Genomic DNA, 27,604 nt, shown 5'->3' with positions numbered 1-27,604 from the left:
TGGAGTGTACATCTTATCTCAAGGGCTTGATTCTCTCTCTTCTGCTGATTTCAAAACCTTGTGTGCATCCCAGAGTTGAGATCACAAAGACTTGTGCAGAGAAGGCAACATTTGGGGCTCATAGAGGAGAAGTTAATCTGTGAACTTGAAAATGAAGAAAACATTTTTACTAAATGTGGAATCAAAACTAGAAATGAGCATAGTCAGACTCAATATTTATTTAAGAAGAAACAACAGAGGCTAGGTTTGCTGGCTAATCTTTTGTTGGCTTACTTACGGGTCTGTGATCAGCGCTGTCAGGCAGCTGCACACCCATGCTTTGTAAAAGGTTGGAAGCAGGTCCTGCCAGTCCAGCTTGGGAACTATAGGATTCCAGTACGTTTGAAACCAGGTTCAGGTCTACATCCACCGGTGTCATAACAGATCCTCCTGCACCAGAATCTTCCTCCTCTGAATTGTTACTGGCAGTCTGGGATAGAGGCTCCTTGTTCATGGAGGGAAAAGAAAATCATGGTACAATATGCTATTAGGTTGGATGGTAGTTACATTAAAAAGCTAAATAAGCAACCATGTAAAATTGATTTCCATATTAGAAAGGAAATTCCCTTCTTAATAGAAAATAAGAATGAAGTCTAATAATAAACTATGTAATGTAACACACATATTAAAATTTGGTTCCGAAGATTAAAACACACTTCTTCCTAGGATAAGTTTCTGCAAATTAAATGGATTTCTTCCCGATTTTGAAATAGCCCAAGGGAGATAACCAGAGTTAAGGAGGTAACTTTATAGCTTGCCTAAGAGTTTTAAAAGAAATAAACAGAAAAATGAACATTAAAAAAAAAGAATCTAAATTTTCTCTACATGAAAGAAGTGAGATTTCTTCCCTACCCACAACCCCCACCCCAATGAGAAAACAAAATAAAAACCTGGGGCCTTGTGGGATCCAACCACAGAGACTGTGAATTGGTACTTGAGCCTCTGATTTCATAGGCTGAGGAAAGAATTTGAGAGATTGCAGCTTGACCTGTAGATTTTTATATCTTTGCTACCCAAAGTGTGGTCCCTGGACCAGCAGCACATCAATCACTTGGGAACTTATTAGAAATGTAAAATCTCAGGCCCACCCTAGACATACTTAACCAAAATCTATAGTTTAACAAGATCTTCAGGTGGTTCGTATTCACATTAAAACCTAATGTATGGGGTTTCCCTGGTGGCGCAGTGGTTGAGAATCTGCCTGCCAATGCAGGGGACACAGGTTCGAGCCCTGGTCTGGGAGGATCCCACATGCCACGGAGCAACTGGGCCCGTGAGCCACAGCTACTGAGCCTGCGAGTCTGGAGCTTGTGCTCCGCAGCAACAAGAGAGGCCGCGATGGTGAGAGGCCGCGACGGTGAGAGGCCTGTGCACCGCGATGAAGAGTGGCCCCCGCTTGCCACAACTAGAGAAGGCCCTTGCACAGAAACGAGGACCCAACACAGCCAAAAATAAATATAAATAAATAAATAAATAATAAAAATAAAGGAATTCCTTAAAAAAAAAAAAACAAAAAAACCTAATGTATGGTTTCTAGTAGGTTTTGGCAATACTGAAAGTGATTAGTTTTAAATGTGGTTAAGATGATCAAAGTAAGGGGAATGACATTAATTAAGGGCTCATTATGGGTTTTACTGTTGTCTCATTTGGCTCTCACGTTCATTCTATGACATGAAGATTATTGGTTAATGGATACATTCACAGTGGATAGCTGAGCTCGATTTCAAACCCGGCCCATGAGACTCCAGGGTCCATTCTCTTTCTATCTGTGGTTAGACAGTGCTGGTATAAAAACTAGGATAAAAACATGAGTGGAAGATGAATTCTAAATTTGGCTCTAAATAAGGGAAACATATAAAACAAACACTATTAAGACTTGAAAATTACTTGGATATTTAATATCCTTTCTCTTTTTTTAAAATGAATTTAAGGTATTAGTAGGAGTATGCAACCACATACTAATTTGAACATATCACATGACTTTTAAAAAAAATCCTGATAGATAACATAGAATAAGTAATATAGTCAAGCTTATGTTTAAGAAAATTAATAATCTGTCAGCCTACCAGTGTTAGGAAAAAATTAGCATTCTTATTTATTCAAATTAAAAACTTCATCACAGAAAATCACCATGAATCAAATAGAAAAAAAGAAAAGAAAAACTAAGATAAAATATGGTTTTAGCTATCCTTTGTCCTAGACTCAAAAGGGAAAGAGGTTAAACACACACATACCATTTGCTTCCGGGTGGTGAAACTTTTGCCAATGCTGGTATGTGCGAGTTCCTGGTCCATCTGGGCCATGTATGACTTGAGATCATCAAGAGTTCCTTTTACAGATGCTTCTTCCCCAGGCTCCTGTGTCTCAAGATCCAAGTCATCATCACTATCTAAACATTCAGAGTCTTCCTCATCCAGATCATCAGAGTCTGAGTCATGGGGCCTTGAACCTACATAGACCCCAACACAGAAAGAGCCACTCATTAAATTTTTTTGGAGTGATTACACATCTCAAAAGAATGAGAATGTTATCTGCAAAAAAGAGCGAATATTAGGCAAACTACTTCAGAAAAATCCCCTCCAGAAAATGGTACTGCTGGCAAACATTTGCAGAAAAGTACAGAGGCTGAGCTGAAAGATTCAGCTTTTTCTTTTTAATGTGAATTCAATTAATTAAAATTTTTTACTTAAAAAATTTAAAAACTACATAATCCATGAAGACATTTTGATGTAAACATTCAAGTTATGTAGAACTGTCTCACATTTCACTCTCTTCCCAGAGTTAAACATCTTTTCACAGTTCAGTGGGTACCCAGACCTTTATTTATGCGATTCTGTGTGTGTGTGTGTATATGTACATATATATAAAACACATTTGTATATATATACATATTGAACTATGGTTTGCTTTTCTATGTTGTTTTTTTTGTAAAACTGAACTATAAGCCAATTTTTGCTACTACAATGTTGCAATCACCATCTTAGCATATATAACTTTTTCATAAATTAAATTCCTGGAAGTGAAATAGCTAAGTCAAAGTTTATGAACATTCTGGAGCATCAAACTGCCTTGAGAAAAGACAACTTACACTTCTACTCCCACAGTTTGACAGTGCTCATTTCTCCAACCCTTCAGAAAACTCATTATCAATCTTTTAAATTTTTGCCAATATGATGGGCAAAAAAAAAAGTTCTTATTTTTATTGTGTATTTACTTGCTTACTAGAAACAGTTAACTATTTTCAAATATCTATCGATTATATTTATTCTTCAAGGCACTGCCTGTTTATATCCTTTGTTGATTTTTTTTAAATTGGGCTATTTGTGTTTTTATTATTAGTGTATAAGTGCAGTATGTCTAAAAGAGAAAAAAACAGTGTAATACGGGACCCCATGTAAAACCCTATCTAAACACACAGCATTCATTCATTCAACAAAGATTTAATGAACAGCTACTATGTCAGGCACTAAGCAAGGCATCCTCCGTAAAATCATTCAATAGGGCAATAATTAATGGTTGAAAGCAACTCAAAATTATTAAAAAAAAAAAAAGCAAATGAGATCCAATGCTCCAATGCTCTAGCAATTGCTATACTACTTACACTTGCAAAATGAAAATATACATCACACTGTAACTCACCTAAGATCTTATCCAAATAATTCAGAAAAGAATCTGCATCAAAAGTGACTGGAGTCTCAGAATGTTCTCTGTAAGATTAAAGGAAAAAGACAATTTATCCCAAACAAAACTCTTTGAAACTTTTTCTAAACTGGTGCCTTTCTCAGGAAGACTCCAGAGATATACTCTCAAAAGAGGCACAGCAAGGAAAACTGTAGTTTAAATTTTAAAAATCATTATGCTTACTGATAGGGCAACAGAAATGGGAAAGATTGATGAAATAAAAGTAAAAATTGCACTTTGATTATGCACATTTAATTTACGCTGATTTAGGGATCTACCCACCCTCCATCTCCCATAAGATATATCTAACATTAGCAGAAGTTGTTATTTATCCAAGTTCACTTAAATAAAGTTTATATTTTTAAGAACCAAGTCTTTAAAAATAAGTAAGAACAAACCTTCCCTTATCTCTGCTTTCTTAAAGAGAGAATACTAAACATAAACTTTAATCTTCTCATGAGGCTAACGAGCATCAACATTAATGAGATATATTTGCTGTGCAAGTAACAATTCTACCTTTTTTCCCTATTACTTGCCAAATGTAACATCTCATTTCTTCTGTTTTTATTTCTTCCTCTGATAAACACTTTTATCCTCCTCTTTTGAGTTTGAAGCTTCCAATCTGCTTGAGGGTAGGAGATCAGAAGTCTGAGCTTGATGAGAGCTAGAAGTTAGGAGTCCATAAAATTCTGAGTAAAAGTCTAAAGAATAAAGTACATGGTTGCCCTGCACAGCTCTGGGGTGGTGGCCTTTACATCTGCTGAGTGGTCTCTTTGGCTTACTTCAAGGATCATAATGGATCAGGTTACTAGAAATCTGACTCCAGATAAGTAAGTTATCATAGTACTAGGCACCAAAAGAGGAAAACAAAGCAGTAAAAATCATTTATTAAAAAAAAAAAAAATTAAACAAAGAAAAAGGAAAAAAAAGAGAGAGAGAACTGGCAAAGACTGGAGATGTCAACATATAGGCTATAACCATTTAGATATTTATACTTTAACACAAATTACCGAGGCAGCTCTGCTCCTTTGTGGGTTGAGACTTTGGATATGAAAGCTTTCATGCTCTCTGAGACTTGAGTTAAGTCATAGTTCTCCTCCTGCCCCTTGGAAACAGGCTCTGGTTCTTTTTTACCAGCAGCTTCCTGCAGCAGCTGGTCCAGCTGATCTGGTGAGAGATCTAACCACTGGTCATCTGAAAAAGAAGCATGATACTGCCATACTATACTCACATGACAGGTACTCTCAGGAAAGGACCCTCTGAGACTTAGTGGAATGTTTCAATTCTTTCTAACCCCTCTGCTCTATCCTGGTCCATCACTTACCATCTTCTGGGGGAAGATTAGCTTCTTCTTTCTTAAGCTCTTCTATATCAAATGGTATTGTCTGTAATAACGTTAAGATTTCTTCACCTGGGCTCATAGCATGAGAGCTATAAAAAATCAAAGACATGGGTATTTAATGAGAGCTTAGAATAATAATCACGAAAACAGAGTATTTTAAAGTTGGAAGGGATTATCTAGTTTAATTTGTTTTTAAACATTTGTTTAGGACACAGAATCCTTTTTCTCAAAATTTCACCAGAAACTCTAAAATATAAAAGTGCTCAAAGAAAAACTGCTCTGGGGAGTTCCCTGGTGGTCCAGTGGTTGGACTTGGCACTTTCGCTGCCCCGGGTTCAGTCCCTGATCAGGGAACTAAGATCCCACAAGCTGGGTGATGCAGCCAAAAAAAAAGAAAAACTGCTTCGTACAGGAAAAGAAATCATCAACAAAATGAAAAGGCAACCTACAGAATGGGAGAAAATATTCGCTAACCGTACATATGATACAGGGTTAATATCCAAAATATATAAAGAACTCATAACTGCAAAAAAAAACCCAAGCAATCTGATTTAAAAATAGGCAGAGGAACTGAATAGACATTTTTCCAAAGAAGACATACAAGACAAGAAAAGGTGATCAACATCAACTAATCATCAGGGAAATGCAAATAAAAACCACAATGAGACACCACTTCACACCTGTCAGAATGGCTATCATCAAAAAGACAAGAGAGATCACGTGTTGGCAAGAATGTGGAGAAAAGGGGACTCCCTGGTGGTCCAGTGGTTAAGATTCCACGTTCCCAATGCAGGGGGCACGGGTTAGATCCCTGGTCGGGGAAGATCCCACATGCCACGTGGTGTGGCCAAAAAAAAGAAAGAATGTGGAGAAAAGGGAACCCCTGTGCACTGTTGGTGGGAATGCAAACTGATACAGCCACTATGGAATACAGTATGGAGGTTCCTCAAAAAATTAAAAATACAGCTACCATATGACCCAGCAATCCCACTTCTGGGTATTTATCCAAAGAAAATGAAAACAGGATCTCAAAGAGATGTCTGCACACCCGTGTTCCCTGCAGCATTATTCACAATAACTAAGACTGGAAACAACTTAAGTGTCCATCAACAGATAAATGGTTAAAGATGTGGAATAAATAGACAGATAGATAGTGATATACATACACACAATGGAATATTATTCAGCCATGAGAAAGAAAGAAATCCTGCCATTTGCAACAACATGGATATACCCTAAAGGCATTATGCTAAATGCAATAAGCTAGACAGAGAAAGTAAAATACTGCATGGTATCACTTACATGTGGAATCTAAAAAAAAAGTCAGACTCATGGAAACAGAATAAAAAAGTGGTTGTCAGGGACTAGGGGGTGAGGGAAATAAGCAGAGGCTGGTAAAAGGACACAAACTTTCAGCTATAAGATAAATACAGTCACAGGATCTAATGTAAAACATGGTTACTAGAGTTGATAACACTATTACATAATTGAAATCTGCTAAGAGAGTAAAAATTATTCTCACACACATACACAAAAAATAAATATGTGGGGCTTCCCTGGTGGCACAGTGGTTAAGAATCCACCTGCCAGCTCAGGGGACATGGGTTTGAGCCCTGGTCTGGGAAGATCCCACATGCCACGGAGCAACTAAGCCTGTGTGCCACAACTACTGAGCCTGTGCCTTAGAGCCCGCGAGCCACAACCACTGAGCCTGTGAGCCACAACTACTGAAGCCCGTGCACCTAGAGCCTGTGCTCCACAACAAGAGAAGCCACTGTAATGAGAAGCTCGCACACCACAACAAAGAGTAGTCCCCACTCGCCGCAACTAGAGAAAGCCCGCGCACAGCAACGAAGATCCAATGCAGCCAAAAAAATAATAATAAATAAATAAATAAATATGTGAGGTGATGAATCTATTAATTAACTCGGTGGTGGGGATCTTTCCATAATGAATAGGTATATCCAATCACTACGATGATACTTTAAATATCTTATAATTTTGTAATTTTGTCAATTACACCTCAGTAAAGCTAAAAAAAAAACCCTGAAAGACTGCTTTGATTGAAATGGAGGCTGGAGGCTCGGAGACCTGCCCATTCTGCCTTCCCCTTTGGATCTGCAGCAGGCTCCATGGAACACTATCATGAAGCTGTTGATTTAGTATCACTCTTTCAATTTATATATATCATATATACGAGGAAAAGAAAACCCAGAAGAAAATACGAACAAAAATTAATCTAGTATGCATAAAGTATGAACAAAAATTAATCTGTCAGGGCTTCCCTGGTGGCGCAGTGGTTAAGAATCCACCTGCCAATGCAGGGGACATGGGTTCGATCCCTGGTCCGGGAAGATCCCACATGCCTCGGAGCAACTAAGCCTGTGCACCACAACTACTGAGGCTGCACTCTAGAGTCCGCAAGCCACAACTACTGAGCCCGCGTGCCATGACTACTGAAGCCCGTGCGCCTAGAACCTGTGCTCCACAACAAGAGAAGCCACCGCAATGAGAAGCCCGCGCACCGCAAGGAAGAGTAGCCCCCGCTCGCCACAACTGGAGAAAGCCCGCGCGCAGCAGCAAAGACCCAACGCAGTCAAAAAATAAACAAAACAAAATTAATCTATCATATATTAAATGCTAGGCTAGTACTTCAAATACATTTTCTTTTCTATTATTAAATTGACTGATTGATTGATTGGCTGTGTTGGGTCTTTGCTGCTGTGCACGGGCTTTCTCTAGTTGCGGCAAGTGGGGGCTACTCTTCGCTGCGGTGCACGGGCTTCTAATTGTGGTGGCTTCTCTTGTCGCGGAGCACGGGCTGTAGATGCGCAGGCTTCAGTAACTGTGGCCCGTGGGCTCAGTAGTTGTGGCTCACGGGCTCTAGAGTGCAGGCTCAGTAGTTGTGGCACACGGACTTAGTTGCTCCGTGGCATGTGGGATCTTCCCGGACCAGGGCTCGAACCCACGTCCCCTATATTGGCAGGCGGATTCTTAACCACTGCACCACCAGGGAAGTCCTCAAATACACTTTCTCATTTAGCCTTCTAATTACTATTATGAGGAGGTAATAATCCTGTTTTACAAATGAGAAAACCGGAGCCCAGTGAATTTCTATAAGTTTTGCAAGGTCATTTAGTTGGACAGAGCAAAGGCTTGAAATCAAGTCTTCTGATACTATTTTGTGCTCCTCCTCCTATAAACTGGTAATGAAATACACACAGAGTTTATTTATATGATGAGTGAGTTATTTTATGATGGTGATGTGATTTGTTATATAAGTTCATGGAACCCTGTCTGAACTATTTATAATGGAGTAAATCAAGTTATATAATGGACTTGCATTCATTTAATAAACATTTGCACACCTTGCTAACTCATGTGGGTAACAGGAAACTACCCCTACTCCATAATATGTAAATATTACTAGGAGAGAGAAAAGAAATATACAAATAATCATAATAAATTACAAACATATAAAGTCATAGAGGAATACCAAATGCTATCAATACAAAGAATCATAGGAGGGCTTCCCTGGTGGCGCAGTGGTTAAGAGTCTGCCAGCCAATGAAGGGGACACGGGTTCAATCCCTGGCCCAGGAAGATCCCACATGCTGCGGAGCAACTAAGCCCATGGGCCACAACTACTAAGCCTGCGCTCTAGAGCCTGCAAGCCACAACTACTGAGCCTACGTGCCAATAACTACTGAGTCTGAGTGCTACAACTACTGAAGCCCATGCGTCTAGAGCCTGTGCTCCACAACAAGAGAAGCCACGACAATAAGAAGCCCATGCACCGCAACGAAGAGTAGCCCCCGCTTGCCGCAACTAGAGAAAGCCCGCGCACAGCAACAAAGACCCACCACAGACAAAAATAAAAACAGATAAAAACAAACAAACAAAAAAAGAATCATAGGAGAAGGTAATTACATTCACTGGGGTGGAGGCAGAGAAGTTTAAAAAAAAAGAGAGATAATGGAAGAAGTTGAGTTAGGCCTTAAAGAATCAAGAGGATTTTGACAGGTAAGATAGGGTAGAGAAACTATGCAAGGGGAAAAATGAGCATTTGTATAGAGGCAGGGAAGTGAGGAACATGTTCAGAGAGCAAATGGGGTTCAGTTTGGCTTAAGGGTGGAATCCGAGGCTGAACAGATGGGCTGGGATGACAGCACAGTGAGTGTGAAATGGCTAAGTTTAGACTCAATGAAATAAGGAGTGGGTGATCACTGATGGCTTCTTTGTTATTTTTAATTTTTGTTTTATGAGATTTAAATAATATAGACAAGTTGAAAAGGTAATACAATAAATGCCCATATCTCTACCACCCAGAATTATAATATTGTTATACTTATCTCTAGTCTAATTATATGATTACATTTATACATTTAACATAAAAACCAAACTAGTAATATGTGCACGTGCTTACAAAAAAATATGATAGGTAAAGTTAGTTTCCTTTGATGATCAACACTCCCAGTTCCAATCCATTTCTCTGCTGCCCAAAGGTGATTGCTCTCACAAGAATCCTCCTGGGCCACTGAGTGTGTGTGTGAGAGAGAGACAGAGAGATAGAGATAGAGACAGAGACAGAGACAGAGAGAGTGTGTGTGTACTATTTGTTGTATTTACTGTTTTGTTCTCTTTACCTGAAATGTTATTCCCTCAAATACCTGTCTGCCTCATTCCCTCAAATACCTGTCTGCCTCATTCCCTCACTTCCCTAGATCTCCTCTGAAAGAAAAACTCCTTGGCCAACCTATCTAGAAGAGCAGCCCTTATATCTCTCTCCCCAAACACTGCTTTTTCTTCAAAGTACTCATTACCATCTAACATCATATAATGGTTTACTGTCTTTCTCCTACACTCGTATATAAGCTCCATAAGGGCAGGGAGACTTTGGGTTCACTTGCTGCATTCCCAGTGCCTGGAATAGGGCCTGGCACACAGGAGATAATAAATATTTATTGAGTGAATATAGATACATGTATCTATATATAATACATGATATTTTGTGTATTTTTACAATTTATATGCATAGCACCCATATTTTACAAATTTACAACTTGCTTTTTTCCCTCAACATTATGTTTCTGAAATCTATTCATTTAGACCAGTGGTTCTCAACTGGGGACAATCTGGCAATGTCTGGTGACATTTTTGGTTGTCACAATTGGTGGGGAGAGGGGAGCCAGTCCTACTGGAATTTACTGGGTAGAGGCCAGGGATGTTGCTTCATCTTATACTAATGCACAAGACAGTCCCCCACAGCAAAGAATTATCTGGTCCAAAGTGTCAACAGTGTCAAGGTTGAGAAATCCTGAATTAGATTTATGGATATTTAGCTAATCTCTGGTTAACTAATGGATAGTAGGCCATCATGTAAATATACTGCAATTCATTTATCTACTATTGATGGACACTTAGACTGTTTGTAATTTTTCACTATTACAATCTCTAATAATTTTTAGGAGAGGGGAGTAACATGATTAAAGACATACTTCAAGCAGATTCTCCTGGCTCTAATGGTTGAATTGGAAGAGAAGAGTCTCTAGAGGTTGAGAAACAAGTTTAGGTGCAGCCATAGTTCAAGAATTAAGTAAGTAGAGTAGCTAGCTGGGCAGTAAGGAAAAAGAATGCAAGACACAAGATAATAGTAAACAGGATCTAAGGACAGGATCCAAGGAGAGCCAGGAGGTCTGGGTGATAAGGAGGATGGTGGTACTATTAAAAGACAGTAGGAAACAGTCTATGATATTAATTCAGCTAATAAAAAAGAACATTGGGAAGTAAAGAAGAGGTCTGGAGGGAGATGTGAGTTTGGTTTCAAACTGTTTAGAAGTTATCCTGGTTTGGTGAATGGGAGCCTCTCCTGCAACACTCATTAAAATGTTGGATATTTAAGCTATTTGCAATAAGTAAATTATGGTCCATTTGCTAAAATGCTGTGCGGTTATTTAAAAATATGCTTATCAAAACTTTTTAAGGTCATGGAAAATGTAAGATCATAACGAGTAAAAATTATGAACAGGATACAAGATTTCTATATAGTATAAAAAATGTTTAAAAAATCAACTGGTTATGGGGAAAAAAATCCTGGAAGGCAGTAGATTGGAATAATAATAGTGGTTTACTCATGATATAAATTTTTTCCTTCTTACGTCTTTCTGTATTTGCTGTAATGAATGAATATGTTACTTTTATAACAACAAAAAACTTTATTATATTTAAAAAGAACTACCCAACCATCAATCTATCTTATTTTGTGGGAGAAGCCCTAACTCTCCTACATAGGAGTCTCCCTCATTTCTTAACTTCTCTTCAACCTAAGACTATAAGGTAACACTTTTCAATAAGGGGAGTGGTCTCCTAGAGGAGACAGGGATCATCTGGGGGAGATTCTCCTAACTATGAGGGCCACCTCCTTTCCTTTCTTTCCCAAGTTTTCTTTTTTTTCTTTTAATTTATTTTTTATTTTATTTTTTCTTTTATTTTATTTTTGGCTGTCTTGGGTCTTCATTGCTGTGCGCGGGCTTTCTCTAGTTGCGGTGAGCGGGGGCTACTCTTTGCTGCGGTGCGCAGGCTTCTCATTGCGGTGGCTTCTCTTATTGTGGAGCACGGGCTCTAGGGTGCGCGGGCTTCAGTAGCTGTGGCACGCGGGCTCAGTAGTTGTGGCTCGCGGGCTCTAGAGCGCAGGCTCAGTAGTTGTGGCGTACGGGCTTAGTTGCTCCGCGGCATGTGGGATCTTCCTGGACCAGGGCTCGAACCCGTGTCCCCTGCGTTGGCAGGCGGATTCGTAACCACTGCGCCACCAGGGAAGGCCCCAAGTTTTCTTAAAGGATACCCTAAGAAGGCATCCTGTTTTCCAATTACTGACATAAAACAGATGGGAATGGGACAAAGGCACCCCTAGACACTTACAAAAGAGTAAAGACTGCTGTAAAGTCATTACCACCTCACAGACACTGCGGTTAGAGTTCTCTCAGCATCAACTTTGCTTCATGCAGTCTTCAAAGAACATTTTATTACACAAATATGTGATGTTTGAGATGCTGGCAAAATGACTGGGGTTCAAAACCAGATTGGTTTGACAAAAAAAAAAAAAAAAGCCCAATGACAAAACAAAAAACACACCCACACACAACTCAGGACCTTTTTAACCATAACATATACAAAGTTGTTTCTTTCATGTTATTTAATAGCTTTAAGTATCTCAAATTCAATTTTGCAAACATAAAGCTGAATTTTTTCCAATATTCAAATTCTGACTTTTGATTCCTCAGCCCAATAAGACCTTCTGCAGGAGCTCCAATTTCCTTGAGCCACACTGACTAGAAGTACCCTCAAGGGACAAGTCAGACAAATGTGATTTTCTTCTTTCAACGGTCCTATTCCCTCTGATTTTTGCCTGCTTTTGTTGTTCTCCACTGTCTTCAATAACTGTTTTTTATATTCTGCCCAGGGTTTATCATTGTAATTAGCATGGGGTTATTCTGATATGTTACTCCACCATTACCAGAACTGAAACTCAACTTTATCAAATTTTAAAGGGGAGCCATTTCCTTCCAACCCTATGTTCATTTCTTCCCTCCCCCAGAAAATGTACAGCAGGTTAGAATGAGATTTGATTTGGAAGGTGAATGCCTGCTTCATCCTGCGTTTCAGATCCACCTAAAAAATCTAAACACAGCCCAGAACTCCCATAGGAATTAAGCACATGGCTCAATACTAGACTGCCTGAGTTCAAATCCTAGGTCTGGGTGGGAGGGAGGGAGATGCAAGAGGGAAGAGAAATGGGAACATATTGTATATGTATAACTGATTCACTTTGTTATAAAGCAGAAGCTAACACACCATTGTAAGGCAATTATACTTCAATAAAGATGTTTAAAAAAAAAAAACAAAACCTAGGTCTGTCACTTATTAGCTGTGTAACCTTTGGCAAATTATTTAATCTCTTTTGGCCTCGGCTTCTGAGCTGTAAATAGGGAAAATAATAATTGTACCTATTTCATAGGGCTTTAAGGCGGATTAAACAAGTTAGTGGCCTATGCTTTGTAAGTACTCAATAAACGTTAACCATTATATGATGATGATGATGATGATGATGATGATGATGATGATGATGACGGTGATGGTGGTGACGGCTGCCAGTGCCAGCAAACTTCTGTAACAACACTTCCTCTCCCCAACCCCCGCTCCTTCAGTAGTCATGAGCCTGGCCATTAACTGTTTAAATATGGAAACTCCAACATCTGCAACTATCTCAAAAGTAACTCCTTAACTTCTGGGAAGTTATCGATCTGTTCAGGTAGCGATAAACTCACCTTTCTGGCCGGTTTATGGAGAGTTGGAAGTAGTTCTTTGCCATTTCTAGCCTTTCCTGGTACTGAGCAGAACCTTCTATCAGTCCCTAAAAAAATAATAATGCCCATCAAAACATTATATATATGGTATCATTAAAATAACCTGCTCACCATCAACTTTCAGGGAGGCAGTGTACGATATAATATGTTGTTCAAAAATCATGAGGCCTGAGTCCTAGTCCCTGTTTTGTCATTGATGCACCTGTTTGGGCTCCAGTTTCTTCAAAAAAGGGACTAGGTTAAATGTAGCGGTCCCTCATCCTTTTCACCATTAAGGGCCTCTTTCCAATTTGGAACGTTTTCTATCATTTTCTATTATTTAACTCATTATTAAGATAACAAATAATTTATTATTATATATAATATATATATTATAACAAATAACAAATAATTATTTGTTAATAATTTAACAAGTTATTCTGTTATTTAACTCATTATTAAGAAATAATTGATTAACTAGTAATTAATGTATAAAACAAAGTACAAATCAAGCCAAAAAGTAGCATAATCCCACCTTAACTACCATTTCTATTTTTCACATGCATGTTTATGGTGGCATTCATACTTAATATTTTATATTCTTAAAAAAATATACTATAATATAAGCAGTTTTCCATACCACTACACAGTCTTTAAAATCATCATATTCTTAAGGACTTTTCTACTTCTTGGATGTTTCCTTAAAGTAGATGATTTATTTTTATTTTTATTTTTTAAAAAAATAATTAATTTATTATTTATTTTTGGTTGCATTGGTTGCACGGGCTTCTCATTGCAGTGGCTTCTCTTGTGGAGCATGGGCTCCAGGTGTGCGCGCTTGGTAGTTGTGGCTCGTGGGATCTAGAGCGCAAACTCAGTAGTTGTGGCACACCGGCTTAGTTGCTCCGCGGCATGTGGGATCCTCCCGGACCAGGGCTCAAACCCATGTCCTCTGCATTGGCAGGTGATTCTTAACCACTGTACCACCAGGGAAGCCCAAAGTAGATGATTTAAATTGAAGGTTCCAAGTTTGAACCTTTCTATAGTTCTTAGAATACACTATCAAATTACTTCCCAGTTAAGGTTCTAACTGTTACGATGTTATCAGCAATGTATAGGTGTATCATTTTCACTATATTCTCAACAGCACTGAATATCATTCATATCCTTTTTACATATGTGAAAAACAGTACTTGTTATTATGTTAATATGGTTATCTTTACTACTTGTGAGAGTGAATATTTTAAGAGAAATTTACTAGTTGTCTTTTTGCAATTTTTTTTTTTTGGAGTAGAGTTGCTTTACACTGCTGTGTCAGTTTCTGCTGTACAGCAAAGTGAATCAGCCATACGTATACACACATCCCCTCTTTTTTGGATTTCCTTCCCATTTAGGTCATGTAAAGTTTTTAATCCATGTCTTTGCTAACTTTTCTATTTGGTGTCTTCATGTTTGCTTTATAGATTTGTGCAAGTTGTTCATCTGATACAAATCATAACTTTTATCACTTTATATAGATGTTATTATTTTTTCTAAAATATTGGAAACAGTTTATAGACACTCCCTCCTTACCACCAAGCTAGAATGGTCCCTTTTAACTCTAGTTCTTACAATTATGTCACACATTAAATAGGGATATAGGACTTTAAATCACTGGCTTGACTTTCCCTGGATTGTCCAATTTAAAAAATGCATTGCAAGTCCTACCTTAAAGTAATCATTCTTTTTCAGACTTTCAAGGAAGCCAGCCCAGAGCGGTGAGGTAGTCACAAGAGATTTCTTGGCGTCAGAAAAATGTGGGCTACATTTGGAGCATAAGATCTCAAATCCATGAGCCTAGATGGAAAAGATAGAATTTTTATTATTAGGTTAATTTCTTTCCATTTAACCACACTCAAGAACTAGGTGATTGGACACATGGCTGTGTGGACATTTATAACACTTTTTGAATTTTAGGAAAAATAAATCTGACTTTATTTCCAAGTTTCTTAATCTCTACAGATTATTAAAAATTATAAAAGGGAAGCAAATAATACAAAACAAAGATTCTTATCCTCCTCAAAGAGATTTCTTTTCTCACTAATTAGAAAACTAGAAATTTAAATTTATTTCTTGTTTGCTTAAAAAAGGCTTGCAAGGCAGAAACAGAGACACAGATGTAGAGAACAAACGTATGGACACCAAGCAGGGAAAGCGGGGGGCGGGGGGTAAGTGGGGGGTGGTGGTGGGATGAAGTGGGAGATTGGGATTGACATATATACACTAATATGTATAAAATAGATAACTAATAAGAACCTGCTGTATAAAAATAAAATAAAATTCACAAAAAAAAGAAAAAAGGCTTGCAAAAGGTTTCTTGTCTAACAGAATTATAAATGAATTAAACATAGTCTCAGGCATAGTAAAGGGAGGCAATCACTTCATTTTAAGAGTACTTTGGCTAAAAAATATAATAAATGCACATGGCAAAATAATTCTAATAGGGGGCTTCCCTGATCACTCTAGAGAAAACTACTGTCACCAATTCCTTACATATCCTTTCAGAAGTAATCTATGCACTCAAGCAGATATGTGTATGTCTGCATATGTACATTCTCCTACTCCATCCTTTTTATCACTAAATGGCAACATACACACTGCTCTGAACCTTGCTTTTCACTTAGTGATATACCTTGGAGATCATTTCATATGAGCATATATAAATTTATCCATCCCACTTCATGGACAGACCATAATTTATCCAACTACTCCTCTACTAACAGACATTTCGGTAGTTTCCAATCTTCTGCTACTATAAACAATGCTTTCATGAGTATACTCCTACGTCTTTGTGCACAAGTAAAATATATGGAGGATAGATTTCTGGAAGTGAAAATGCTGAGCAGAAGGGTTTGTGCATTTTAAATGTTATGGAAAGTGACAAACTGTTCTAGGAGACTGATTCAATTTATATTCCTATCGATAATGTTTGAGGGTACCTCTTTATGTATTTTTACAAACCCAGTATATATTATCAAACTTACGGATACTTGGCAATCAAATGGTGAAAAATACTATTTTGTGGCTTTAAACTGCATTTCTTTTATTATGAGCAAGTGTCAACATTTTTCATAAAAATCATTTGTATTTCTTTTTCTGTGGACTGTTAATGGTTTCTGATCATTTTTTGATTGATTAGTACTATTTTTTTCATATTGAATTGTGGGAAGGTTATATATTAGATAAATCAACTTTTGTCATTTACTAGTTTTTTTACTCTTTGTCATTTAAACTGCAAATATAGGGCTTCCCTGGTGGTGCAGTGGTTAAGAATCTGCCTGCCAACGCAGGGGACATGGGTTTGAGCCCTGGTCCGGGAAGATCCCACATGCCGCAGAGCAACTAAGCCCGTGCGCCACGACTACTAAGCCTGGCTCTAGAGCCCGCGAGCCACAACTACTGAAGCCCATGCGCCACAACTACTGAAGACCGTATGCCACAACTACTGAAGCCCGTGTGCCACAACTACTGAAGCCTGCGCACCTAGAGCCCACGCTCCACAACAAGAGAAGCCACCGCGATGAGAAGCCCATGCACCGCAACGAACAGTAGCCCCTGCTCGCCACAACTAGAGAAAGCCCGCGTGCAGCAACGAAGAACCAACACAGCCAAAAATAAAATAAATTTAAATAAATAAATAAATGGCAACTATATTTTACACTTTCACTAGGTTTACTGTCTTTTGACTATATTTATGTTTTTTTCATACAGAAATGCTTAGTTTTTATATTATCGAATTTATCAATCTTTTTTTTCACAGTTTCTAGTTTCAAGTCATGCTTAGAAAGGCCTTTCCTACTCAGATTTTCAAAAGTTTTCCTATGTTTTCTTTCAAATTTTATGGTTTCGTTTTTTTCATTTAAATATTTGGTCCAACTGGAATTTATTTTGGCATAGGTGTGAGGTAATCAACTTAAATTTTCCAGATGGCTTCACAGTTTTATCATCACTTACTGAATAATCCAGTTTTCCTTCTTATTTGAAATGCCACATTATACTACATTCTCACATTAATAGGGTATATATCTAGGTATCTATGCTCTGTCATTATTCTCTTAAGAGCCCTTTGACATAAAGGAAGAAAATAAAAATTTCTGGTTTAACATTACCAACTTCATGCCCAATTCGTGGGCTCGGTATTGGGGATGAGATGGAGGAGGCAGCTTGTATCCACTCCGCAGGTCTGGCATAAACCTTTGTTGCACCAACTGTGCATACAGACATTTAGTGAAAGTGACCTGGACATTGGGGCACAAAATATGTGAGTCTTTTCCTGAAATTAAAAATTTGAATATCATTTCATAGTTAATAATAACTTCATAGTAACTTCATTTATGAGCTTCATATTCATATAAACGCAAAGAAGATCCAACCTATTTACTGCCTACATTTTTTAGTAACAGCTTTACGGAGATGTAATTCACATACCCATAAAATTTACCTTCACTTGTCTATATTTAGTTATCACTAAGGTAATTCAAATCATTAGTTACATTACACAGCAGTTTTGGTGGGTGGATGATATAGAATAATTCTTAATTCTCCGGAAGAAATGAAATGTTTTATTGTTAAGAGGATATAACTACTCAAATAGGGAAAATATGGTCAGAAATAGCTAGGAAACATTGAGATATAAAATAAGGAGTCAGGTCTCTTACAATCTTCCTCCCCTGGATGGGAGAGAAGAAAAAATTTAAAAATGTATATTAACTTGCTATGAGGAAACAGAATATTTCCGATTTTTTTCTAGTGAACAATTAAATAATGTTCAATTTTATTTCCAGTGAGAGAAACTAAATGACCAAGAGAACTAGCTTACCGAAGTCATTATTCGTGTTTCAGGCAAGAATGTCTTGAATATACGACAGGCTCGCAGGTCAATGGGGTCCCGCAGGTAAAACGCCTGCACTCCTGCAGCCACCAATCTGGGGCGCTGCTTTAGCACTGCTACAATGCCGGCTGGAAGGAAGCAGCGTGCTTGATGCAGGGAGGCTTTAATTTTTTCTGGGTATCTGTGACAGGTAACATAATTAGTTTTATTTTATGATATGTAAACGTCTAGGATTCTTATACCGTTTACTTCCTCCTTAACATTTTATCTTGTCTTGGTTCATCAAGAGTGAGATGGGAAAAGTGACAAGAGAGGTGAAGATAAAGATACTGTAGGGAATTCCCTGGCAGTCCAGCGGTTAGGATTTGGCACTTTCACTGCCAGCGGCCCAGGATCAATCCCCAGTCGGGGAACTAAGATCCTGCAAGCCACGCGGCCAAAAAAATTAATTAATTAAAAAAAAAAAAAAGATACTGTATATACTAAAGATTACAGGAAGGAAGAGAGACAGAAAAAGTGGGAAGAAATGGAAAATAAAGAAAAGGGATTAAGGTGGTCCAATAAAAAATAAAATCAGAACTTATTCTCCTAAAAAATGGTACAAAGTGTACTGAAGCGAAGCTAAAAGAGATGTTTAATACTGTTAAGACCTGAATGGTGCTAAACATTTAATAGGTACTCAAATTTGAATGGCTGAATTAGTATGTTATTAGACTAAGGTATTCTCTTCTGAATAGAGCCTAAGGTGCTCCACCAAGGTCAAAGAATCCCATATATACACCCAGAACCACAGAAAAAGCCTGAACACAATTGTGCTCACTTAGGTTTTCATTTCTAAAGGTCTGAAAATGTCTATCTATGGATCTACATAATACTTAGCCATAATATCTAAGGTAAATAAATGCAAAAATATTGGGCCTATGACACTTTTAAATGGAAATTAAAAGATACATCTGTTTCTTGATTTTAAAACACGTAAGTTTAATTTGTTGGTCAATCTCACAAAGGATGAAGACAGCATGAAAATTGGCATTAATCTAGGTGAAAGAAATTCCACATTCAACAGAAGACTTGAGCGACATGAAATCAAAAGGCTCCCTGACTAGCAATGAAAGTGTTATTTTTCTTACCCTCTGATGCGTCTATTCACAGCAGCTCGTATAGATTCTGAAGCCAAAATTTTTTCTGGGTGTGTTGAGATTATATTCAGTGCTTGTGAGATTGTTTGGACTGTGGTGGGTAACCAGGATACTGCTTCAGGTTTCTTTGGTGCAGGAATAATGCATAACTCCCCATGATGGAAAAACACCTGCAAAATGATGTTTTAATTTTCATACCTGGCAGTGACAAACTCTCAGTGCATATGAAAATGTTGCAACATGATTTCACCTCTGTAGATTTTCCAAACTTGGATATACTTACCCTATTGGCACTATTATCAGGATCCAACCATTTAGGGAGAAAGTCAGCAGCTTCTATTAACAAGAATTCACCGTCATTGTCTTCAATCCTAATGCAAAAGAAGTTCTAACTTTATATTCAAAGAAGCACATATTTGCTAATAATCAAACAGATTTGTTCTAATACATTTTCTCCTTCATCTTAGTAAATATATGAGTATGCACCATGTGTAGATTTCTATAATTAAGCAAAATGTTTAAGATACCATTAAGCACTGAAGGAGACTCTAAGATTGTAAGGAGGAATTCCTTAGGTGAGGGTGATAAGAAGAGAAAAATAAGTACATAAATAAATAACAATAGAAAAAAATATGGAAAATATATAAAGTACTATGGGGTTTCAAAAGAAAAAAAAAATCACATATAGCCAAGATTAGGAAAACCTTTATGGAGGAGGTATTATTGGACCTTGAAAGATTATTTTGTTTTGCCTCATTTGCATCATTTTTTAAAAATTTAAATTTCTGAATAGGTAACACAGTCACATGGTTAAAACTTTTAAAAAATACATAAAAAGTTATACAATGAAAAAGTCTCCTTCTTGCTTTTGTATCTATATGCCCAACCCTTCCACCATTGTTATTTCTTGTTTATCCCTCTAGAGTTTGCTTATGTGTAATCCAGCCAATAGGAATATAAATTCTTTCTTCTCTTGTCGCACAAAAGGTAGCATATTATATATACTGTTCTAGATTTTTTTTACTTTTAATGGGTGGAGATACAATATATGGAGAAAAGGAGAGATGTTCTTGGGAGAGGGAAGAGCATAAGCAAAACCATGGAGGTAGCAATTTAAGGTAGATATTTGAAGAATGACGAGTAAAGAAGACGACTAGAAAAGCACAGTTATATCACTTTGTGAAGAGCTTTAAATGTTGGCAGAATCAATGAGAATGAGTTTAATTTTATAGACAAAATGAATGAAAGGTTTTAGAGTAGCGTACTAAAATGGTTCGAGCTCTACTTTAGGAATATTAATCTGGCAGAGACATAGAGGAAAAACTTCTTCCTTTTTCTAATTTTTAAAAAAACCCCGACAAGATAGAAGATGCCTATTAAAGAGCTTTAGAGGCCTAGTGTGTAGGTATGAACCATCATTACATGTATAAAACTCAGAATCAGCACATGAAAGGTATTGCCCCCTTCTTATTATCCTAGTAAAGATAGAAACTACTATTTTTGTGTCTGTTCATTTAAAATTCTATCATTCATTAAGAAATTATTGCCATGTATTTGTAGGTATGGTAACAGTAGTGTTTGTTATCTCTTAGATTTACATCCTGAAGTATTTAAAAATCAAATGGCATAATACTGGAGATTTGTTTTAAAATAATCTTGCTATGTGATGGGGGAGTGGGGAAGGAAGTAAATGAAATAAGAATCACCAGGAGTTGATAATCACTGAATCTGGGTGATGGGTACGTGAAGGTACCCATCTCTCTACTTTTATGTATGCCTGAAATTTTGATATAATAACAAGTTTCCAAAATTGTTGTTGTTTTTTTCTTTTTGTTCTGCTGGGGAAAAGACTGGGTGGATAGAAGACCAGAATTTGGGGGCTGATGAGGAAAACTAGGACATATGTTAAGTGGTGAAGCGCCCTCTGCTGGCAAAACTTTGGAATTACAGAGAATTATCCATTTCTATTTTAAACACTGAATTAGAACGCACTATCATCTACTTTGCTTCCTATCCATAAAATTGCGTGCTGATTTCTCTTTAAATTTCTTCTGTATATGATTTCTCATAAAATATAGCTATAGTCTAATAGAGGAAGACATATTAAGAAATCTGTGAAATATGTATATCTATAGATGAATTTCTTTTTTTTAAAGACACAAGAAATTTGATGGTGATTACTTTTGGGAAGTCAGAGCAGTACACCCTTTAGTACTGTTTGAATTTTATTTACCATGTGTATTTGTTCTTTCATAACAAGAAGAAAAAGAGAAAATCTAAAATAAGCAGGTTTTGTTTGAAATTTTTTTGAAGTTGAACTCTCAAATGATTCTTTAATTCTTCTTCAAGAAAAGGAAGTCACAAGAGAAAAGGAAGAAAAAAGGAAGAAGTCACATTTAAAATCTACATCCCAAGTTTGTACAATTTCCACCAGACTACAGAAAAAAATACTACTAAATGGATAAAAATGTAGTCATTTTCAATAATAGAATTCCTTTAGAATTATTAATAAAGCTATAATACCTTGCTACTAACTCTGGAAATTCCTTTGTAATTTGCTTTACTATATAAACAATAAACCATTCATCCTCAATGTTATCTCCAAACTTTGTCATGCCAAATATATGAGCAGGAACACCTCCTAAAAACAAGAGAAAAGCAATCATATTACCAAATAAATATACCAGTGCAAATAAAGGTACAAGTAATCATTCAATTAAACAAACATTTATTGATTGGCTATGCGCCAGGTACTATACTGGGAGCTGGGGTTGCAATCCTGAACAAGACACAAGAAACTTAGGGCTTCCCTGGTGGTGCAGTGGTTGAGAATCTGCCTGCTAATGCAGGGGACACGGGTTCGAGCCCTGGTCTGGGAAGATCCCACGTGCCGCGGAGCAACTGGGCCCGTGAGCCACAACTACTGAGCCTGCGCGTCTGGAGCCTGTGCTCCGCAACAAGAGAGGCCACGATAGTGAGAGGCCCACGCACCGCGATGAAGAGTGGCCCCCGCTTGCCACAACTAGAGAAAGCCCTCGCATAGAAACGAAGACCCAACACAGCCAAAAATAAATAAATAAAAATAAATTAAAAAAATTAAAAAAGAAGCTTATTCTTGAGGAGCTTAGGGTCTAGACAACAGGAGATAGACAACCAAGCATCACAAAACAAGATGATGAACAGAGGTGTACACTGAGGGCTATGTGAGCATAAAGTATGTGATATCTGAGCTACGTTCATCTGGAGGAATGACCAGAAGTAGGCTTTCCAGAAAGAGAGAACATATGCATGTGCAAAAACACAGAGGCATGACAGACAATAGAGTGTTCTGGGAATATCAGCAGAAATTTTCAAACAAGTGCATTATCCAAAAATATGTAGAACTTAAACAAGACACTCAGACAGCCAATGGGTCAAAGAAGAAATCACAAGGGCAATTAGACAATATCTTGAGACAAATGAAAACAAAAACACAACATGCCACACGGATGGGATGCAGTGAAAGCAGTGCTAAGAGGAAGTTTATAGTTATAAAAGATCTCAAATCAACAACCTAACTTTATACCTTAAGAAACTAGAAGAAGAAGAACAAACTAAACCCAAAGCTAAAGGAAGGAAATAATGAAGATTAGAGCAGAGATAAATGAAATAGAGAATAGAAAAACAATATTTAAAAAATCAATTAAACAGAGTTGGTTTGTTTAAAAGATCAACAAAATTGACAAAACATTAGTTAGATTAACTAAGAAAAAAGAGAAAAGACTCAAATAACTAAAATCAGAAATGAAAGAGGGGATATTACAACCTATGCCACAGAAATAAAGAGGACTATAAGAGAACACTATGAACAACTGTACATCAGCAAATTGGATAACTTAGAAGAAATGCATAAATTCCTGGAAACACACAAATTATCAAGACTGGATTGTGCAGAAATAGAAAATCTGAAGAGATCTATAACTAGTAAGGAAATTGAATTAGTAATAGAAACTTCTGCACAAAGAAAAGCCCAGGACTAGATAGATGACTTCACTGGAGAACTCTACCAAACATTTAAAGAAGAATTAACATCAATCCTCCTCAAACTCTTACAAAAAAACTGAAGAGGAGGAAACATTCCCAAACTCATTTTATGAGGCCAGCATTAATTACCCTAATACTAAAGTCAGACAAAGACAATACAAGAAAACTACAGACCAATACCCCTGATGAATAATGATGCAGAAATCCTCAACAAAACACTAGCAAACTGAATTCAACAACACATTAAAAGGATTGTATACCATGACCCAGTGGGATTTATTCCTGGAATGCAAGGATGATTTTACACAAGAAAACCAACCAATGTAATACACCATATTAACAGAATGAAGGTCAAACAAGTGTACTGCGGAGTGTCTCAAGAGCTACCATGGCAAAAAAAAAACCCCAAACAGGTGGGAAGAACTGCCCAACCAACTCTTCTCCCTACTCCAGATCTCCCAAGTTTCATCAAGTATAGAAGCTCCAGTTAGGGTGTCTATTTTTATCTACCTTACATATTAAACTTCAATTTGAATTTCATCCAGAAGCAATGAGGAACTGCTGAAGGATGTTAGGCAGGAGAGTGACATGATCAAATTTGTGTTTTACAAAGGTAACTGGCAACAGTGTCAGGAACTGCAGACACTGGAACCAGAGAGGTTAGTTAGGTGGCTACTGTAGTCTTCCAGATGAAGAGATCAAGGGGGCCTAGACTGTAGCCAAACAGATGTAGACAGGGGTCATATTTTAGGAGTAATCACACTAGGATTTAGTGCCTGACTGAACATGGTGAAGTGAGGAGTTGAAGATGATTCTGAATTACTAACAAGCTTGATAACTAGGTGGCTAGCAATCCCATTAAGCAAGACAAGAAAACACTGTGTAAAAATGATTTTCTAGAAAAAAGGTAGGGAATTGGTTTTGGCTGTGCTAATGGGACAGTGTTCTTGCCAATAAATATCACGTGTTTCAGTGAATAGGCGTTTAATAAAATTAACATTTTGCATTTGGCAACTGCTAGCCAAACGGAAACAGATAAGCACTAAATTGAGAGACAGAATGACGGTATCACAAGATGCCAGGCTTCTGATCTGAAATAAGACTCCACAGAGGTCACTGCATGAGTAGAGCCTTGGTCACCTATCCATGATTCATTTTAGTAAAGTTATAAGAAATGACAGGACAAAGTACCATATTTGGCCAGAGGTCAGATCTCAAGCACTGACAATACAGAGAAGCAGTAAAGGAACCTCAAAATGCTTCCAAGTGGCAAATAATGGTCATTTAGCTCAATTATTTCTCTTTATAAGCCAAGCAGAGCCGCTCTTAGATCCTTACCAAAACAACTATGTGAAAGGCAGCCTAGTAAACATACTATCAAGACTGAGGAATACAGAGTAACAGCTAAAAGAACTATGGTTAAGGAAGCCAGATGCCTGAACCTGTTTAGTGTAGGTACCTAGATACATTATGGCATAGTAATTAAAGTTCAAAAGAAGAGCCATGGCTTAATAATGTTGAATATATATTAGTTCCTAAGATAATGACTATTAGAAAGCATTCATCAACATGAATTAAAAAAAATTTTGTTTTAAGTTCAAGGGCTTAACTGAATAGAGGCAAACACCATAAAAAGTTCAGGATATAAATCTCCTGACAGGGTTTCCCTGGTGGCTCAGTGGTTCAGAATCTGCCTGCCAACGCAGGGGACACGGGTTCAATTCCTGGTCTGGGAAGATCCCACATGCCGCGGAGCAACTAAGCCCATGCGCCACAACCACTGAGCTTGCGCTCTAGAGCCCACGAGCCACAATTACTGAGCCCGCATGCCACAACTACCGAAGCCCACGCACCTAGAGCCCGTGCTCCGCAACAAGAGAAGCCACCGCAATGAGAAGCCTGCGCACCACAAGCAACAGTAGCCTCTGCTCGCCGCAACTACAGAAAGCCCACGCGCAGCAACAAAGACCCAACACAGCCAAAAATAAATTAATTAATTTAAAAAAAAATCTCCTAACACTGAATGAACTGTGGACTATCATACATCACTGTTGTCAGAATGACATTAAAAGTCACCCATATCAAAGCAAAATAAGCAAAAGAGCCTTACCTTTCCCAGGTTTATATTTGAGATTGAAAGGCTGATTCTGCCAGATATAGGGGACCAGCATAGGTGCAAACTGGGTCATTATATTCTCAATGTACTTTTGAAGAATCTCTCTGTGTTCTTCTGGGTCCCTTGGTTCGTCTGGTATCAGGAACAGGCAGTATTCTACAGTGTCTTCCACTGTAGCAAACTTCATATTTTCCTCCATTCTTCTTTGAAAGCTACATTTAAAGTTTCAATAATATAAACCATATAGAATAACGTAGAAGTAATATCCCATTCCCTGAACTATGCTAGGCAATTCCATTAACATTGTTTCCCAAAATTCAGTTATCCACATACCATCATCATGATTTTTGCCTTGACCACATACCAACTATAATAACATTTATTTAACATGTTTTTTTCTTTTTTAACATTCTTTTAATGACATTGTTATACTTACGATTACGTTAAAGGAACTTTTGATATAATACAATAAATGGAAATCCAGTACCACATTCCCAAATTAACTAATAAGTATGTAAGAATAAAATAAAAACTGTTTGCCCTTGCACTAGCAGTGGTGTGTATAACACACTTTTAGAAACACTGCAATAACATCTTTTGAAACACTATCACAAGTCCCAGTTCCGCCAGTAGTCCCAGTTGTGTTATTCTGGGTATTTCACTTTCTTCCTGGGGCTTTTTCCTTAATTGTAGAATGAGACTGTTACTGTATCATATCTGTAATCCGTCCCTAGTTTAAATTTTTATTATTTAAATTTACTGAAAAGCAATCTCCCTTACTCTGCAGAATTAAATCTCTCCCATTGTATGGCATAGAGGAATTCAAAACTACAAAACATTCATGCCTTATCATTTCACCCCCAAATAATCTGCCCACGGCTCTTGATCCTACAACTATCTATCCTAAATCTTCCCCCTTCTCAGGTCTCAAAGGGTATAGCTCTGGTGTATTAGGACGTGGTAAATAACTATTTTCTAAGGGTTCCCCTTACAAACAAAAGTACTAGCTCACTATTGCTTCCAGGTGAGGCTTGGTAAAGGAAGACACTGTTTTGGATTATCTACTTTACGTCTGCAATTCGATTTTTAGACTTGTTTTTCTAACGGACTAGTAAAACGAGGTCGAGAGGAACTTGCATCTTCTATCCAGACACTCATTCGCTACTTTCTGTCCAAATCATCATTTGGCCTTTTAACCCAGGTAGACAAATGCTAACTACCCACCCACCCATAATGCCAAACACACCTTATTATGAAGAACTTAGTGTCAGGACTAGAAGGGGCTTTGAGATCACTCAGGCTAACTCCACACTGTACATATGAGAAAACCGGGAGCACAGCAAGAGAAGCAACCAAGCAGCAGAGGCCTGACTTGGAGTCTAGGGCTTTTTACTCAGACTAGACGCTTTCCTTCATCCAACAAAATGAAGCCAATTCCGCTTACGGTTCTAGGGCCTGGGCCTCTCCGGCAAGTCTCTGCTGTGGCACCTTTCCTCAGTCGCCTCTCCTACCACGTGAGCTGGTCGGGAGCTGACAGTAGCAGCCAAAGCCTGGCTCAGACTGGGTCCACACGCTCGTCTGGGACCAGAAGCCAGCAGAAACTCTGAAAGTCAGAAACCGGCTCAGCCTCGGAACCCCGTGCGTCGTCCCTGTTGCGCGTCGGCGGGAGCATTAGGAGGGTGCCCGTGTGCCTTCATCACTTCCGGCTCCACGGGGAAGCAAGGAGGGCGGAAGACTAGGGAGGTGGGGATCCTGGGGGAGTGACGGCCCGGAGTCTAAGAGACGGGGCCGGAAGGTGGCGGGAGGGGGCCGAGCCGGAGCCGGCGGGAGGGCCAGGCCCAGAAGCCCCCAACCTGGCTTACCCGCCCCGGCCGCGGCTGAGGAGGAAGAGGAGGATGATCTCCAGATACACTCGGAAGGCGGTGCCACAGAACTTAGAGCTGTGAGTGGACTGCTCAGCCACCCCAGCCCGGCCCAGGCCGAGGCGGGCCGCAGGCGCTCTGGGGACCCTCCCTGACCAGTCCCTTGCTCCTTTTTCCTTTCCCAGGGCGA

At 38.2% G+C, this 27,604-nt stretch overlaps 2 protein-coding genes across 12 annotated transcripts in view; one reads left to right on the top strand and one right to left on the bottom strand.

The window, feature by feature from the left end:
• Positions 1-194: 194 nt before the first annotated feature.
• Positions 195-27,160, bottom strand: ECD (ecdysoneless cell cycle regulator). Of its 3 annotated transcripts, none has more exons than XM_082424483.1 (14): positions 26,799-27,160; positions 25,547-25,764; positions 21,937-22,054; positions 19,697-19,784; positions 19,405-19,583; positions 18,263-18,455; positions 17,553-17,681; positions 15,112-15,240; positions 13,387-13,472; positions 5,045-5,151; positions 4,731-4,914; positions 3,679-3,746; positions 2,274-2,488; positions 195-484 (listed from the first exon to the last, which is right to left on the bottom strand). In XM_082424483.1, exons 2-14 carry the CDS (start codon positions 25,749-25,751, stop codon positions 254-256), a joined length of 1,932 nt encoding a protein of 643 aa, XP_082280609.1. In that variant the 5' UTR covers positions 25,752-25,764; positions 26,799-27,160; the 3' UTR covers positions 195-253. The 3 variants fall into 3 exon arrangements, with proteins under 3 accessions (XP_082280609.1, XP_082280608.1, XP_082280607.1); XM_082424482.1 differs by having other exon boundaries at positions 26,946-27,160; XM_082424481.1 differs by having other exon boundaries at positions 26,997-27,135.
• Positions 27,161-27,361: 201 nt separating this feature from the next.
• Positions 27,362-27,604, top strand: part of FAM149B1 (family with sequence similarity 149 member B1) — a 63,873-nt gene continuing 63,630 nt past the window's right edge. For all 9 annotated transcript variants that reach the window (XR_014253306.1, XR_014253307.1, XM_082424496.1 and 6 more), the window contains exon 1: positions 27,362-27,494. Coding sequence is in view for 7 of the 9 variants with exons in the window: in XM_082424496.1 (XP_082280622.1) it covers positions 27,448-27,494 (47 nt within the window). In the remaining 2 variants the exon portion in view is untranslated. The remainder of the gene's footprint in view (positions 27,495-27,604) is intronic.

This window comes from Balaenoptera physalus, assembly GCF_965194825.1.
Source record: "Balaenoptera physalus genome assembly, chromosome: 14".
NCBI lineage: Eukaryota > Metazoa > Chordata > Mammalia > Artiodactyla > Balaenopteridae > Balaenoptera > Balaenoptera physalus.
The sequence above is the reverse complement of the archived record's forward strand: the minus strand, read 5'-3'. Positions and strand labels throughout refer to the sequence as shown.